A 16,765-nucleotide genomic window follows, 5' to 3' on the forward strand; every position below is an offset into this window, starting at 1 on the left:
CCATACAGGTGTAAGTGATGTGAAAGGCACAGCCATACAGGTGTAAGTGATGTGAAAAGTGCAGCCATACAGGTGTACGTGATGTGAGAAGCACAGTCATACAGGTGTAAGTGATGGAATAGGGTACCAAGGTAATGTGTATTGTGTGCATATTAAAGGTTGAAGAACAAATAAATGGAGTTCATGTACTGTACTTGGTTTTATTGTGACCATGAGTGTTCATGACTGTTGCACAGTGAGTGAAGCAGATGGAGTGACGAAAAGGGGCGAAATCGGGAAGAAACTGCTCCCAGGGCTCGCAGGAAGGAGACAGAGAATGGTTTAGCTATGAGATGAGTATGGGGGCGAGTCGAGACTTGTCAAACGATGATGACACTTTCCCATTGTGTGTTTAATTATTAATGGGGGAAGAAAACAGAATGTGAGACATGGTGAATAAAACGGTGAATCAGTGTGAATTGAAATCCGTTTGGTAATCATTAATCACATATTTAATAATTACATTTTTGACCTTGTTTGGTAATAATTAATCATATCTTTAATTGCACTTTTAACCTCATTTGGTAATCATCGATATATATATATATATATATATATATATATATATATATATATATATATATATATATATATATATATATAGGATTGTCTCTCTTTCTCTCTGTCTCTGTCTCGCTCTCTCTTTCTCTGTCTGTCTGTCTCTCTGTGTCTGTCTCTCTGTCTGTCTCTCTGTCTCTTGCTCTCTCTGTCTGTCTCTCTGTCTCTCTGTCTCTTGCTCCCTCTCCCTCTCCCTCTCTCCCCCAATCTCCCTAGCGAGGGGTTTTATTTATTCGCAATAATAATAGAAATAGGACCGCCGGTCCTGAAGCTCACCTGGATCAGAAGCAACAATCCCTCAACCCCCCCCCCCCACGCAGATCTCTTTCGACCCTGAATTCTTTAATGTTGTGAACAAACTTAAGCAAATCATGGGTGATGAAGGTTGTGGTGAAGTTTCATCGAAATTGCCATGGGTGGTTTCGGAGAAGAGAGAAAATACCCGTTTTGGGGAAGGGGGGGGGGGGTTCATCCTCCTTTGTTAGTGGGAAGGGGGGGGGACACGTCCCCTCCGTGGACCCCCCTCATGATTGCAGATTTTGATGCGGTTGATTCACTTTGGTACATCACGGGTCATGACGCTTGTTTATTGTTTGTACAGAGTTTGGCTTTATTAACCATAATTAAATAAAATATTGAATGAGCTCGTCATCGTCCAGAACATATCCTGAGACTGTCACCGGGAGCAGGGCAGGTATCGCGAGTTGTGACGTCACACGATGGGAAGGGGAGTGGGAGGGGTCGTCGTTGGGTCAGGGTTCTGACGTCACCAAACCCCCACCACCGGGGGACCGGAACCCTTAATCCGTCCCTGGGAAGTGGGAAGGACCATTGCCTGGGTCTGTCCGTACGGGGACCCTCGGGTCGACAGGTCCCACCCAATCGCTCCACCCTCTCCCTCTCCACTGTCCCGCTACTCAGTGCGAATACACATTACACAGGTGTCCCCGTTTCCTTGTCCCCACATTACATAGGTGTCCCCGTTTCCTTGTCCCCACATTACACAGGTGTCCCCGTTTCCTTGTCCCCACATTACACAGGTGTCCCCGTTTCCTTGTCCCCACATTACATAGGTGTCCCCGTTTCCTTGTCCCCACATTACATAGGTGTCCCCGTTTCCTTGTCCCCACATTACACAGGTGTCCCCGTTTCCTTGTCCCCACATTACACAGGTGTCCCCGTTTCCTTGTCCCCACATTACACAGGTGTCCCCGTTTCCTTGTCCCCACATTACATAGGTGTCCCCGTTTCCTTGTCCCCACATTACACAGGTGTCCCCGTTTCCTTGTCCCCACATTACACAGGTGTCCCCGTTTCCTTGTCCCCACATTCCCAAGGCCCCGCTTTATCCGGACTCTTCCCTCTCCCCTCCCTTTACTCGATCACCTTTCCCTTGCACAGCCGCGATTACCCCGCCCCGTGTGACGCACTGCGGAAACGCTTCATGAAACACGCCCACAAGTTGGACAAGACACGCCCACAAGTTGGACAAGACACGCCCACAAGTTGGACAAGACACGCCCACAAGTTGCATAAAACACGCCCACAGGTGCCGCCCGATCCTGTGCGCCCCGTTCGGGACACGTGCGACTTGTTTCACGCCGTCACTCCGGGACCCGCCGCACCATGCCGGCCACGGAGAAGGACCTGGCGCAGGACGCGCCCTGGAAGAAGATTCAGCAGAACACGTTCACCAGGTGGTGCAACGAGCACCTGAAGTGCGTTCACAAACAGATCAATGACCTCCACACGGACCTGAGCGACGGCCTGCGGTTCATCGCGCTCCTCGAGGTCCTGAGCCAGAAGAAGATGCCCCGCAAGCACAACGCGCGTCCCATCATCCGGCAGATGCAGCTCGAGAACGTGTCCGTTGGACTGGAGTTCCTGGAGCGGGAGCACATCAGGCTCGTGTCCATCGGTACGGGGGGGGGGGGAGTCCGTACTTGCGGGGGGTCCGTCCGTGCCGGGGGGGAGACTTGCACGTTTGGGTTATAAATCTGATTCGTTGCGACGCCCAAACGCCTGATATGACCTCGTGGGCTCCTCTTTGTGTAATTACCTGTCCCACTCTCCCTAGGTATTGGGACACGTCTGGGTGAAGAACTTTTAATGACGAAATAAAATGATTAAATTGATATTTCCGTTATATATATATATATATATATATATATATATATATATATATATATATATATATATATATATATATATATATATATATATATATATATATATATATATATATATATATATATATATATATATATATATATGTGTGTGTGTGTCAAGGGGATTCGAGTCTGAATTTTCGGCTTCCATAATCCCTGGTTTTGCCGTCCACACCTTGTTGGTAGTTTTGTTTATTCTTTCATCCACTTTGTTAGTGGTTTTGTTTATTCTTTCATCCACTTTGTTGGTAGTTTTGTTTATTCCTTCATCCACCTTGTTAGTGGTTTTGTTTATTCTTTCATCCACTTTGTTAGTGGTTTTGTTTATTCCTTCATCCACTTTGTTGGTAGTTTTGTTTATTCCTTCATCCACCTTGTTAGTGGTTTTGTTTATTCCTTCATCCACCTTGTTAGTAGTTTTGTTTATTCCTTCATCCACCTTGTTCGTGGTTTTGTTTATTCCTTCATCCACCTTGTTCGTGGTTTTGTTTATTCCTTCATCCACCTTGTTAGTGGTTTTGTTTATTCCTTCATCCACCTTGTTAGTGGTTTTGTTTATTCCTTCATCCACATTGTTAGTGGTTTTGTTTATTCCTTCATCCACCTTGTTGGTGGTTTTGTTTATTCCTTCATCCACCTTGTTGGTGGTTTTGTTTATTCCTTCATCCACCTTGTTGGTGGTTTTGTTTATTCCTTCATCCACCTTGTTGGTGGTTTTGTGTATTCCTTCATCCACCTTGTTGGTGGTTTTGTTTATTCCTTCATCCACCTTGTTGGTGGTTTTGTTTATTCCTTCATCCACCTTGTTGGTGGTTTTGTTTATTCCTTCATCCACCTTGTTGGTGGTTTTGTTTATTCCTTCATCCACCTTGTTCGTGGTTTTGTTTATTCCTTCATCCACCTTGTTAGTGGTTTTGTTTATTCCTTCATGCACCTTGTTAGTGGTTTTGTTTATTCCTTCATGCACCTTGTCAGTGGTTTTGTTTATTCCTTCATGCACCTTGTTGGTGGTTTTGTTTATTCCTTCATCCACCTTGTTAGTAGTTTTGTTTATTTCTTCATCCACCGTATTTGTGATTTTGTTTTATTCCGTGTTGGTCTTGTTTTGTTTTATTTTTTTTTGTTTTAGTTTTATTCCTTGTTTATGTTTTTTTTTTTATTCCTTTGTGGTTTTTTTTTCTTGTTTGTGGTTTTTGTTTGTTTTTTTTTTTGTTTGTTTTATTCCTTGTTTGTGGTTTTTTTTATTTTTTTTTTATTTTTTTGGTTTTATTCCTTGTTTGTGGTTTTCTTGGTTTTGTTTCTTTTATTCCTTGTTTGTAGTTTTGTTGTTTTTGTTTGTTTTATTCCTTGTTTGTGGTTTTGTTATTTTTGTTTGTTTTATTTCTTGTTTGTGGTTTTGTTGGTTTTTTTTTTTTTTCTTTTTTTTCTTGTCTGTGGTTTTGTTTATTCCTTGGTATCCCCCCCCCTGCATAATTGGTTGAATCTGAAACTTCATATATCTGACGTACGACCCAATTATGAGTCCATAATTTATTTTCTGACATTCGCATCATCAGTCACATGGTCTGGTGGCCATATTGGATTAAAAATATAAACGTTAAAAAATTTTCTCCGGAACTGCTTAACAGATGGATGCCAAACTTCATACGTATGATCAACTCGCTATGGTGAATATAGTTTTGAATTTTTTTTTTTTTTTTTAAATCTTTGTTGACACAATTTAGCCTTAATGTGTACAAAAGTTGGCCTAAATATCTTGATAATCAATGGATAATCCACAAAGCTCCGGATAATGGCAATGTTTGCAACATAGGGTGCCATGGATGATGCGAGTAGTGGGCCATCATAGTAGCATCTTCAGTTAACGATGGTATTTTTGTTGAGCATGAATGCGAGAGGCGAGATTGTGCTCTACCGAGTGCTGTTCTTGTTTGTAGTTTTATTTTATGCCTCGTCCATTGTTTGTAGTTTTGTTTTCTTTGTTCATCCTTGACACTGGTTCTTTGTGTGCGAGTTTTGAATGTCCAGATTTAAAGTGCTAGTTTTGAGGTTGGTGGTTAGTTTATTGTTTACTTCTGTGATGTGTGTGAAGGGTAAACCTCTGTTTGGGTGTACGGGGGTGAAACATTCCATTATTTTGATAAGGAGGTGTTGGTTCCACCACTAAAAGTTGGTATGGAGTTGCATATCCTTCATACAAGGTATGTTATAAATCTTGCTGGAGACTGGTTCGAGTCGAGAAAGCTCGCAGGTGACTGTGCTCTGAGTTCAGGAATGATGAACGATCTGATTTCCTGGCAAATCAAGCACGGTGCCCAAAAATCGGGAAGATTTGAACTGAACTTCCTCCGAGATGAGCATCTGTGCTTGGGACGACGATTGCTGAACTTGAGCCAGTGGTACCAGCCAGATTTCACTGGAAGAGTTTGGTGAACAATGTCCATTCCACATTTTGATTGGTCCATCGTTTGAAGATTACCGATGTTCTCCCTGTACTGACTTGTTGTCGAGTGACAATAATGATGTTAACATGTTCAACTAGTTTAATTGATTCAAACATTCCATGCGTGTCGTTTGGCTACGATTGTTCTCCCTCATTCGGTGCTTCCACGTTTACCAATTACTGATGCAGCCGTTACCGGTCTCGCTTGTTCTTTATTTGTTTAATTGGTGATCCCGTGCTTGTGGAGGAGTTTGTACATGTATAAATTGTTTGCTTTTGGCACAGATGAGGGTAGTAGACATTGGTTTACTTTCATGTGATTTAGGATGTTGGTGGACCCCTTTTTTTTTTTTAAATATACATATTTTTAAACTCTATATAGCATGGGTTTGAACCCTGCCCCCCTCAAAATCCCATTTTTTTGGGGGGGGGTGGGGGGTTCACATCAAAAGCGTTTTCTCTGATTTTTATTGTCGGTACCAGTACCATTTGGGTTGTGGGGTGAAGGTGATTTCAAATTTTGGTTCGTGGACAAAAAAAAAAGTTTGGGAACCACCAGAATACAGAATCTGGGTTCGTGGAAGAGCAATAACAGAATTGACCAGGAGGCAACAGGACAAAAAGAACGGGGGGCGGTTGGAGAGAAGGACGACCAACAGCTGAGTTGAAGAGCATTGGACAAAATAATAGTATCTTTGATTTGAGCATTGAGCTATCAATTCAGATTTAAACCCTGAACGAGCAAACCCAAATTGGCCTATTATTTATTATTTATTATTGCAAACGTTCTATAATGGATGTGAAAGTGTAATGCAGAAGCGATTGTATAATATATTTTTGACCTGCTGCCTTTGCCCGTGCTGTTATCTGCGGCCTCCACAGGCCCATAGAGCGGCGGCTCCTTTGTCGCTCCCCGAGACCTCTAATTTACGTGCCAGTTATGGCGCCTCCTGTGTATCGCTTGAGACTCTCCTTGTGTGTGTACCCACTGGGCGGTTCCTTTGTGGTTGCTATGAACATTTGTGCCAAATGGCCTGCCTGGCTGCCTATTCGAGACTGTTTTTTTGATGCCGGTAATCTCTCCGGCATTTTTTTTTTGTTTAAATCTCTTGCCTTGCAATTGAAGATTAAATTGCACAACAATGACCCAATCAAGTTAAGGCATTGCTCTCCCAATTGTGGAGATAACCAATCGGTTTATCCCATATTACTGTCCGTGTTGATCTTTACCAAGTTGGGAACCTGCTTTGTGATTTGGTGGAATTACTTGATGTGGCCTAGCCTTGCATACATCGTTGTGTTTAAATGGCTAATGGTCACACCCATTCCAAGGTACTGGAAGGTCTGTAGGTTTGTGGCTTTAAATGAACGGTTGTCTGTGCTCGGTGGAAGGCTGAGGGCTGGTTCATAAGGGGATTTTTCAAGGGAGTGCATTGACCAGGAAAGGGTCGAAATCTGATGAAAAAGCCAAAACGATCTAGTGTGGTCTTTGTTCCAGTCGTTGTACTTGTCCCATCGGATGCGACATCGCTGCTACCTTAACTCGGTCGACCCTGTTACCGTAATGTTCTACCTCTGCTGTTTCAATGTAAATAGTCTTGCAATGTCGTTGCCAATGGTAACTATGTTTACCTGGTGTAGCAGTTGAGTAACTTGTTCATGATTTCTTGTATGCAAGGTATTCCAAGGTCCAACGGGTAAATGTAGACCTGTTGAACCTTGTCTTTTGCTTATCTAGTCACTAGTTTATGTGACGTAAGCAGATTGGTAATTAATTTGTCATTCGGCACACGTTAAAGTCGGGTACAGCCGGGTTACCCTTCCTCTTTGGTCGTTCGAGCCGAGGCTTGAAGGCGGTGGGGGTCTTTGTGATCGCCTGTCATGTGGTCAACCTAATTTGCATCTTTATTGCATGAGAGCATGAGCAAATGTTGTAATTCTGTTGGAGACCCAGGAGGTGTATGTAGTGCACACCTTTTGAGTCGTCCAAGACACTTTTTTTTTTTTTTTTTTTTTTTTTGTAATGCCCATTGGGTTCTCGTAGCAGCTCGAACCCCTGTTTTGATTGCTTTGACTTGCTTTGTTGATGGGACGTTGCAAGCTTGGTGTCCCCCCTCTGTTCCACGATGTAATGTGATCCCATAAAAGTGCTGGACCGGTGGTTGTCTGATTTGATCTGAAAACTGCAGTGGCTGGTAACCTTCCTCCATTGTGTTTCGCATCGATCACTCTCCTCGGTGACGTCTGGGTTGTATGCAGTCGGTATATCTGACGCACGAATTTGTACCATGGTTGGTGCCATTGCACGACTCTTCGCTTGTACAGTGTTTGCAGCATTCTGATTTGAGTTCTACATTTGTCAGATGATTCCTGCAGTCTGTGATGATCAAATCGTGACCTTTTTGGTGGTACACCTACAAACCATTGGCTTGGAAAACATTGATTAGATATTTCAGAACGAGTCTTGCTATCGTCGTCGTACTCCCAAGGTGATGTCGTGTTGCAGTTCCTCCAACCTGTCCCCTCCGTTACTATTGTTTAAACATTGTGATGTCGTATCAAAGACGATACCTTGTACATTTTTTTTTATTTTAATTTAATTTTTTGGGTTTTTTTTGGAAGATCCGTGGATTTAAAACTCGTGGATAAGTTTGTCCAGGTGTAGGACAAGGACGGTACTTGGTGTGATTTAGAACAACAAGGTGTGTATTGTGGACACATCAACAGAATATGGGATTTTGAACCCAGAATTGTGATCTGTGTTCAGACAGATAATAAATCAGAGTTTGACCATTTCCTCAAATTGATGTAGTTTCATTGCTTGAGTGACCACCACAGGTACGAGGTAGGCTGACTGTGTCTACCGCCCTATTGTAGCGGTGTTCATAGGGTTTGATCATCCTTGACATGTTGTGGCTCAAACCCCAATTATTATTTTTTTGTGGATATTTTGAAGACCCTTTTCAGATCCAGGCTCCTGCTGCTGCTTGGGCCTGTATTTGCTGTTACAGGTATCATACGTGCCCTCAGGGATGGAATGTGAGGTTTGTGTTGACCTGTTTGGTATTGCTGGTTACAAACGTGTTCCCCAAGCTTTATAAACGAGGTTTTTCTTTTTCAAACCAAAGCCTTTTGTGTTTATCTCGTGAGGCCTTGCCCTGCAAGTGATCTCGACTCTGATCAAATACCAAGTTTCTTTTGCTCCCCTAGCTCGGCTCGTAATCTCACCCTGCGGCGTAACGTGCTCCACTCGACAATTCAAATTTTGTTGGAAGGCATGTTGGAGTGTAGCGAAGTGTTGTTGGAATGTGGAATTTTGCCTTCCTCTACTGATCCCTTGTGTGCCAGAGACCACACCTAGGTTGTGCCCTTGTTTGAAACCAGTGGCATGCTTGAGAGAAATTGTGAAATTGCTTTCCTTGGACTCATTGTAAACTTGCCTTGCTGTTTAACTTTACATTTGCGTAACTAACACAATGGTGTTTACGGACGCCTTACCCTTTTTATGTTAACTGCCCCAGAATTGGCACTTGGGCTGCGTGCCCAGGGTGCTGAACGTGCCTTTGCATGCTGCGAGCTGTGCCTCTGGCTTTGACACTGTGCCTCATGCTCGCCCATCAATATCTCTTGTACACAATGTCTTGATTGGGATTGTAGATGGGGTGCACCCATGTAGACCATGCCATGGAGTCATTGATTGGGATTGTCGAGGTTCACCCTTGTAGACCGTACCTGGGAGTCATTGATTGGGATTGTTGAGGTTCATACCTGGGAGACGGTGACCATACCTGGGAATCATTGATTGGGATTGTTGAGGTTCACCTTTGTAGACCATACCTGGGAATCATCGATTGGGTTTGTAGAGGTTAACCCTTGTAGAGCGTACCTGGGAATCATTGATTGGGATTGTGGAGGTTCACCCTTGTAGACCGTACCTGGGAGTCATTGGGATTGTCGAGGTTCACCCTTGTTGACCGTACCTGGGAATCATTGATTGGGATTGTAGAGGTTCACCCTTATAGACCGTACCTGGGAGTCATTGGGATTGTCGGAGTGTTCTTCCATTTGAAGTTTTGAAGTTTGAATTTTGAAAATGTAACGTTTTCTCCAACACTAATTGAAATGTTCTAAAGGTTGAAGGTGTGGTTTTGGGTAAAGTGCTGTTCATATTCCCCTGGAGGAGGAGGGTAGGGGCGGGGGTTGAATTCCTCCAAGTTGTGGCTGTCTCGTCGTCTTCTCTGCTGTTGTTCAGTAAACGATTTCTTGGCTTCCTGTTGCTGGTCTCACCACACCCTGCCCCACCCCAACCTAATCTGCTCGTGCAGATAAACTCACCACGTGACCTTTCTCACCAGATCTTTCTCTCCGAGAAATTCCAACTCCGTTCAGTGGAGCACGCTTGTTGGATCATGAATGCTGTTTCAGGGTTTATTTTGTAAATGTTGAGTTTATCATTTATGGAATCCTCTGTCCTTTTGAATGAGATGTCACGTGTCCTTGTTTACTACAGAGCTTGTGAAATGCCCTCGATGTTCCTCTTTATTAGTGAGAAGTGCAAGACGGGAATAAGTGAGGTGGTGCGTGGGAATGATGATGTGTGAAATGAGTTGAAACAGGGACTCTTTGGCTACATCAGCCTCTTCATAGTTTCATTTCCTGGTCTAATCTGGCTCCATTAGTATCATGGTGGAACCACCAGTGTGATAAGTTATCCTCAGTCATGTGCCCACAGGAAGTCTGGAAATGAGCCCGTGCTGTGCGTTATTTGATAAAGGCCTGAGCAGCCAAGGCTACTGATGATTTGTTTCTTCCGAACCACAGGCTTGACCATTCAGCACGTGTTTTAACCGCCAACCTGAGGTCCAGCACTTGTTCCATGAACCCAATTTATTTCCTTTGCCTGGTTCCAAGTTTTGGATTTTTAACATGGTGTGCTCTCGTTTGATTGTCTGAGTACTTTGCGCACATGGCGATGCGTCGTATCGATCTTTAACCCGTGGGGTTTAGCAATTTGTTCCCTTTGTCTGTGTACAGACGTCTGTGTGTCTGTGCTAATCGGAACATGAACGTGCGGTTTAGCCCAACTTAGGCTCTAGATTTTTACACATTGTGCGGAACCTTGTACCGATCACGCATGCGTACAGGAGTAAGGTAATGGATTCACTGTCCACCTGCCTGGCAGTCAAAATAGGAAACCATTCCAAACAGGAAACTTGCCGGTTTAGGGACGTCAGAAAGGACACAAACAACCAATGAGAATGGATAATTTAAGGTGCTGTAAAAGATGGAGCAATGTTGCCTCTTGGTTCGGCTCGACAATGCACACTCAAGGTATTTGGGTGGTGGTGGTGGTGGTGGATTAACAGTTTGAGACGCGTGACAATTTACATGTACAACGATGGTCCGAATTTCAATTGTAAATGATTCCAACACTTGTGTAATATACGATAATACAAGGTGGGTTAGTGGTCAGGGTGGGAGTTAAATTGACCATTTTCTGTAATGTGTACCCTTCATCCCTACGACGGTGCATCCCGGCTTATCACGTCCATTGTCACGTGTCTTCCAGATAGCCAAGCCATTGTGGATGGGAATCTGAAGCTGATCCTTGGCCTTGTATGGACGCTGATTCTCCACTACTCTATCTCCGTGCCCGAGTGGGAGGATGAGGAGGACACGTCCAAGAAGCAAACCCCGAAACAGCGTCTGTTCGGATGGATCCAGAACAAGCTTCCTGATATCCCGGTGCGCAACTTCAGCAAAGATTGGCAGAATGGCCGCACTCTGGGTGCTCTTGTGGACAGCTGTGCCCCAGGTAAGCTTCGGATGCTTTAGGACAATCTATTAGACTAGTGGTGTACATTTCAGCTGCAGACAGTTTGGTCACATGTCCTCCAGATGAGGGTTCTGGGGGTGGTTGAGTTGTACATGCTGAAAACGTCCAGTTGTATGTACTCCCAACTTTAATTCCGGACATGTTTGGTTCCAATTTTTGTTTAAAATTACCAGGTGATTACTGAGAGGGTCACAAAGTGTATTATGATGGTATTTCTTTACTTGGTAACGCTTTGTGTGTTATTTTGCATGAAATATTCTTGTAATTATCATCATCATTGTTCATTCATTTAATTAATGTCAGTACTCGCATTGTGATACAGTGAGCATGTTGCCAAGTTTGTGCAAGCCTCCTGCAATACTTGGACAAGAGATGGTCTTGGTGGAGGTGTTGGCATTCTTGAAGATTGGGATGCAAGGGGTTGTGCTTGGTATGGAGAGAATGGCCTCAAGGATAGTCCGTCCCCAGTATTCGTCCCCAGAGCTCACTCTCACTCCATACCATGCCTGCTCCCATTGTCGTCGTATCTTTGCAAGCGCGGGCACGTTTGGCTCTGGGAGATCCGGCCGGTTCGACATTGCTGCCTCGATGCTGCAGCTGTTCCACTTGCGGTTCTTGCGAGTTTGCATTGAAGTCACTAATCCTGGGACTGGGCCTTTCCACTCTTTGGGCTGACAAGCCGTGTATCCTTCATTTGCGATGCTGCTTCAAACAAAGCGTACGGGGGAGGAAAAAGCAATGGAACAAAAACTGGAAAGGATGATGAGGAGAAAACATTAACGTGGAGAGAGGAGGTATTGAGGGTAGAATCGATCACATGAGTGGGAATGGGTGATGTCCTGATGCACACCCATTTTGAAACTGGAGGGAAATTTGGGATTGAAGAGTAAAAAGTTGGTTCACTGTTAGGGAAAATAAATGAGTGTTGGTGAACAGGAAGCTGTGATTTTTTTTTTTTTTTTTTGGAAGTTTCACCAGAAGTGCGATCCGAGCAGACTGTGTGCCCTACGGAAACCTGGAAGGGGGGTGGGTGGGGGGATGTGGAAGCAAGGAAAGGGTAGAGAATGGAAGATGGAGGCATTAACCAGCCTTTCTGTGATGCGAGAACAGGCTGAGAAATTCGGCTTCATCGGTGTCTTCCAATAATTTTGAGGACCATAGCATCAAGATGTGGAAGGTGATTTTGCAGCACCAGCCCAAAGCGGAGGGCAGTACTCCTTAAAACCTGTAAAGCCTTCATCCACAGTTTGACGATGTTCAGTCATGTTGAGGAAAGACCTCAGCAGCTAAATGGGCATCCCTCCATTGTGCAGCTTTGGAGGCCAACTTGAATACGCGGTTTGCCCAAGACATTGTGGCTGATGGTCCAAAAGTTTTGAGTGACTGAACTTCTTTAAGCGGTTTGTTGTAGGTCGATTGGACGGTTCATCATACGATGCTTTGAGAGAGACGGTGACACATTTAGAGACAGATTTGTTTGGATTGTATGTTGTCCTGTTGGCTGGTTTCGAAGTAGACTGAATGTGATCTATAGAGTGCTTGAGGATGTGACGGACTTCCAATCTGAACTTCCTGGAAGAGAGAGGACCAGTCGCTTCAAGCCATTTGACTCGCCACAGGATTTGGTGCATCGTCGGCGGGATGAAGGGTCTGATAACAGAAGACGAGATGGAATTTATCTGAGCCGGTGTTTCCACCTTTGGGACTTGGTCGTATTAGGACACGTGCTGTAAGCAGTCGTAATCCCGAGCACGTGACATTCTTCACCTCCATTGTATGATTTAGGTTGTACTTGTCTCGCGTAATCGGTCACTTTCCCATCGATTACGTTTGTCTATGGTGGGTGAGTTTTTGCAATCTTGGATCAACTTCAGCAATTATTGATGCTGAAATTCCTGGACTCCTCATGCCCATTTGCCCGTGAGCACGTGACGTTTCCCAGGTCTTTGCTCGAGCCTGTGTTGAAAAAATCCTGAGCTTTCTTCAATGGTCGGAATGCTGTTCATTTTGTCAGAATCAAAACCTTTCATTCATCCCTCGCATGCCCTTTTGACCCAAGGTGTTGGCTATCCCACAGCACTCGCTTCCTTTGTGTAACAATTGAATCCCCTTTTACTTTTCCCTTGTGATCACGTGACTGAGCCAGCCGTTGGGGTTTCCTCCTTTTTGATTTCCTAACCGAATGGTTTGTGGTTTGTTTATTCCACAGGTTCTTGGATTGACACAATTGCAATCAAGAATCCGACTTTTGGTGTTTTCATATCGATTCGCCATTTTGAACATTATTTTGTTGCAGACATTGAATCCCTTGGTCCATTTCCCACCAGTGTGTCTCGCTACTCCCTCGTAACTGCCAAGTTCTGTTCTTTGAATGATCGGTAGTTGTAAAGGTTTTGGGGAGTCGTGTAAAGCGAGTATTGTTCCCGATAGTCCGAATTGCTCTGATCTGTCGTTGTTGTGTTTTTGTTTTTTTTTTCTCATCAGACTCTGGTTCCAGTGGTAATTCATTCTTTCGAGACCAGTTGAGCATTGTTACCATGGGTATTTCGTTGTGAAAAATTGTTGTTGCCAATTGTGTTTGTCTGTTTGGCACGATTTTTGGCCTTTCATGAAGAGTGGGCGCCTTATCGCCGACACACCGAACAAGTTAGAAATTCCTGCCCAAATCTCATTGGGTCAATGTCTGGCCTGGCTTATCAGGTTCTTGAAAGACTTGTGGCAAAAACCATTCCTCAGCTATTCCCCACAATAATTTGAGGCCTATAAAAGGTTGTAGGTTGCAGCTGCACCATGAGGTCATTGTATTACACCAACTGTGCTGTCCGTTAGTGTTGCGAACGATGTGACTGTCAGTTTTGTTTACCACGACCGTTTGACTCTTCATTGTTGTGCACCTTCCAAATGTTTTGTTTCGATAACATTTACATTCAAGGTGTTTGCTTTTAGATACAATATTTAATCACCTGGGATAAGGACGAAACTCGTGCCCTGTTGTCGTCGATCACACTGGACCTTCATTGGTTAATAAATGCTGCACTATGTTATTGTCCAATCATGCTCCTCTTTCGTCCCGTCCCTCACCTTCTCTTCGAAATGTTGGTGCACACCCCCCACGAGGGTCAACTAGCCAACTACCCACTAAATATGCTTCACCTGCACAGAAAAGTGTGTTAATTTTCAGCTTGATCTCCTTGCACAACCACGTACGTCTGCCACCGCTTCCCATCATTTTGGTTGATCTCATAATGTGGTCCCTGGTCCATTCTTGTCCTGCCACTCGGAGCTCGTCACCAGAGTTCCGATCTGTTTCTTTCATTGGGTCCAACAGAGGATGGTGGGAAGGTGAGAGAGCCGCACCGCAAGGTAGAGTGGTACTTGTAAAACTACAAGCTCCTTGATGCATTGTACTGAGGCCCTTGCCATGCGTGCGTGCGTGCACGTGTTGTACATGTTACTGTTTCAATCCACACTGGATTGGGTGATTAGAACACCCTTTTGTTCCTAGAATACTGATCTTCACTTTCCGAGTACTTTCCTAGCTTCCATTGCATGGATCCCAATCCACATGGTTTCATAACCTCGAACGAATCTCCTGATGACACAGATCCTGTGTTTTCCTTGTTATCGCTGGAGAAGACTGGGATAGTCCCAAACATGTGTTTGCATCCATCATTGAGCATGATTAGCACCCACGGAGTACTTTACATGAACCCAGACGTTTGTGGGTTACATCTCATGTTGAGCCATGAGATGGATCTCTGATGGCTGTCGCTTATCCTTTTGCGTCAGTCCATCGATCCAGGCCACATTGTCTTCCGTGGCATCGGCCGCTGATCTCCCAAGCTGGTCATCACATACTCGTCCATCCTTCTCAGAATCCTTCAAGCCATTGTACGTATTGCTCCGCGAAATGCAATTCGTGCCATGTGTTGTCATACTCCCAAGGACGTCACATGGTTTGAAATGCTCTCATGAAAACTGTGAGCCTTCACCGCTCCATGGCTGTTATTGCAGGACAGCCATCTTTACTGGAACTTTGTTGGTCCCACATGTGGGAAACTTTGGTATGGGGGGGGGGGGTCAACGAATGACTCTCTCATGGCCCTGCAATACCGTGTGGAGTAAACCCGTATTATGGTCCATGCATGTACTCCTAGTGAGAGTAAAATTTACTTTATTTATTAATGAATACATCACGAGATGACTCGCCTCTCCCTATTTGTGTAATATTGAAGATTAATGATTTTTGTGGTGGCTGGCAGGTCTGTGCCCCGATTGGGAGACCTGGAGCGAGGAGAAGCCGGTGGACAATGCTCGTGAAGCAATGCAACAAGCTGACGAATGGCTCGGCGTACCCCAGGTTGGTCATTTGTCGGGAACACGACCTCCAGGCTTTTAGGGCCTTTACCCTTTGTAACTTTTAATCGGATGATGGAGAAGGTACGAATGAAAATGCTAAACCTGCTCGGATACCCAGCTTTACTCGAACGTGAACACCTTGTGGGATGTACAGATCCTTCCCCTTATTCGCCGTAAAGGAAGAAACCCATGGTGGTGCAATCCTTTGGTCATCAAGGTTTGAACACCTTCTTCGAGACACCATGGGGTTTGTTTTGAAGCGTTTGGAGTTTGTAAACCAACATGGAATGAATGACCCGACAAACATTCCACACAGCATTGTGATGGTTAATCCTCAATAAGTGATTGATTTTAACCATGAATTGTCTTTGTCATGTTTAATCATTCACTTTGACATGGATATATCGACGGTGATCTCCAAACATTGATAACGAGTATGGCATTGTCCTTTAATCACATTAGTCAATATTTTTGGGTTTGTTGAGTAACCCCGTGTTGAAGGGTCCACTTGGATGTGCTCCTCAAACCCATCCACAGGTTAGTGGTGGTTCTGGGGACAGACCATGTCTCGTAGTCCCTGAAGATAAAGTGGGTCATGACTGCTAACCCTTTGATTGAAGTAGAACATGATGATGATGATTATTATTAGTGAGCCACCTGGGTTTTATCCAATAGTAATGCGCTGAGTCTCATGAGAATAGCTTGATTCCTGAAACATTTGAAGTGTAACCTGTCACACCGCTACCTGGAGCTGCATTTGAAAGTGCAACCTCTGGGGTGGCAGTCACGTTTTACGTGTCACGTGTCATGCGACGCAATAACTGGAGCAGTTTGGTGTTACCAATTGGGTGAAAGGTGTTTTGCTTGTCGCTGTGGTTTCCTTTTAATATAAAACAAAAAAATAAATTGTCATTTGTACTGCCCTTACTGTACGAGTTTGTTTCATTGTTTTTACAAATGGCTGGCATTCCAGAAACTCAACCACGGTGTTTGGTTCCTTGAGTTATTGATCGTCTCGTCCTCATCCTCAGGTGATTACTCCCGAGGAGATTGTGGATCCAAACGTCGATGAGTACTCGGTCATGACGTACCTGTCTCAGTTCCCAAAGGCCAAACTGAAGCCAGGAGCTCCTCTGCGACCGAAGCTGAACCCCAAGAAGGCCCGCGCGTACGGCCCAGGTTCGCTCTGTGGTGGCCTTTGTGCGCCGTTTCTCCTGCCTGTGATTTGTCCTCATTACAAGTGGGTTCTGAGTTTTCAGCAGTTCGTGATGTTCTCCTAAAATGATGTCCAAAGGCTCTTTGTAACCTTGGAGTTCTGGTCAAACCAACTCTCCTGTGCTTGGCCTTGCGGTGCTGGAGCCG

The 16,765-nt window shown here is 44.5% G+C and overlaps 1 protein-coding gene across 3 annotated transcripts in view; it reads left to right on the top strand.

Moving 5' to 3' along the window:
• The window catches only part of LOC147033717 (filamin-C-like), an 88,974-nt gene that overhangs the window by 25,017 nt on the left and 47,192 nt on the right, over positions 1-16,765 (top strand). Inside the window, exons 1-4 of one of the 3 annotated variants that reach the window (XM_085871860.1) lie at positions 2,152-2,515; positions 10,778-11,023; positions 15,307-15,404; positions 16,435-16,582. In XM_085871860.1, coding sequence (XP_085727986.1) covers positions 2,224-2,515; positions 10,778-11,023; positions 15,307-15,404; positions 16,435-16,582 — 784 coding nt within the window. In that variant the 5' untranslated portion in view covers positions 2,152-2,223. Of the gene's footprint in view, positions 1-2,151; positions 2,516-10,511; positions 10,540-10,777; positions 11,024-15,306; positions 15,405-16,434; positions 16,583-16,765 lie in introns of those variants that run through there. The other 2 variants (XM_085871861.1, XM_085871862.1) reach the window with 2 other exon arrangements.

The sequence above is a fragment of the Eptatretus burgeri genome, chromosome 2 (genome assembly GCF_056783735.1).
Source record: "Eptatretus burgeri isolate ZD-2024b chromosome 2, Ebu_testis_v1, whole genome shotgun sequence".
NCBI classification, from domain to species: Eukaryota; Metazoa; Chordata; class Myxini; order Myxiniformes; family Myxinidae; genus Eptatretus; species Eptatretus burgeri.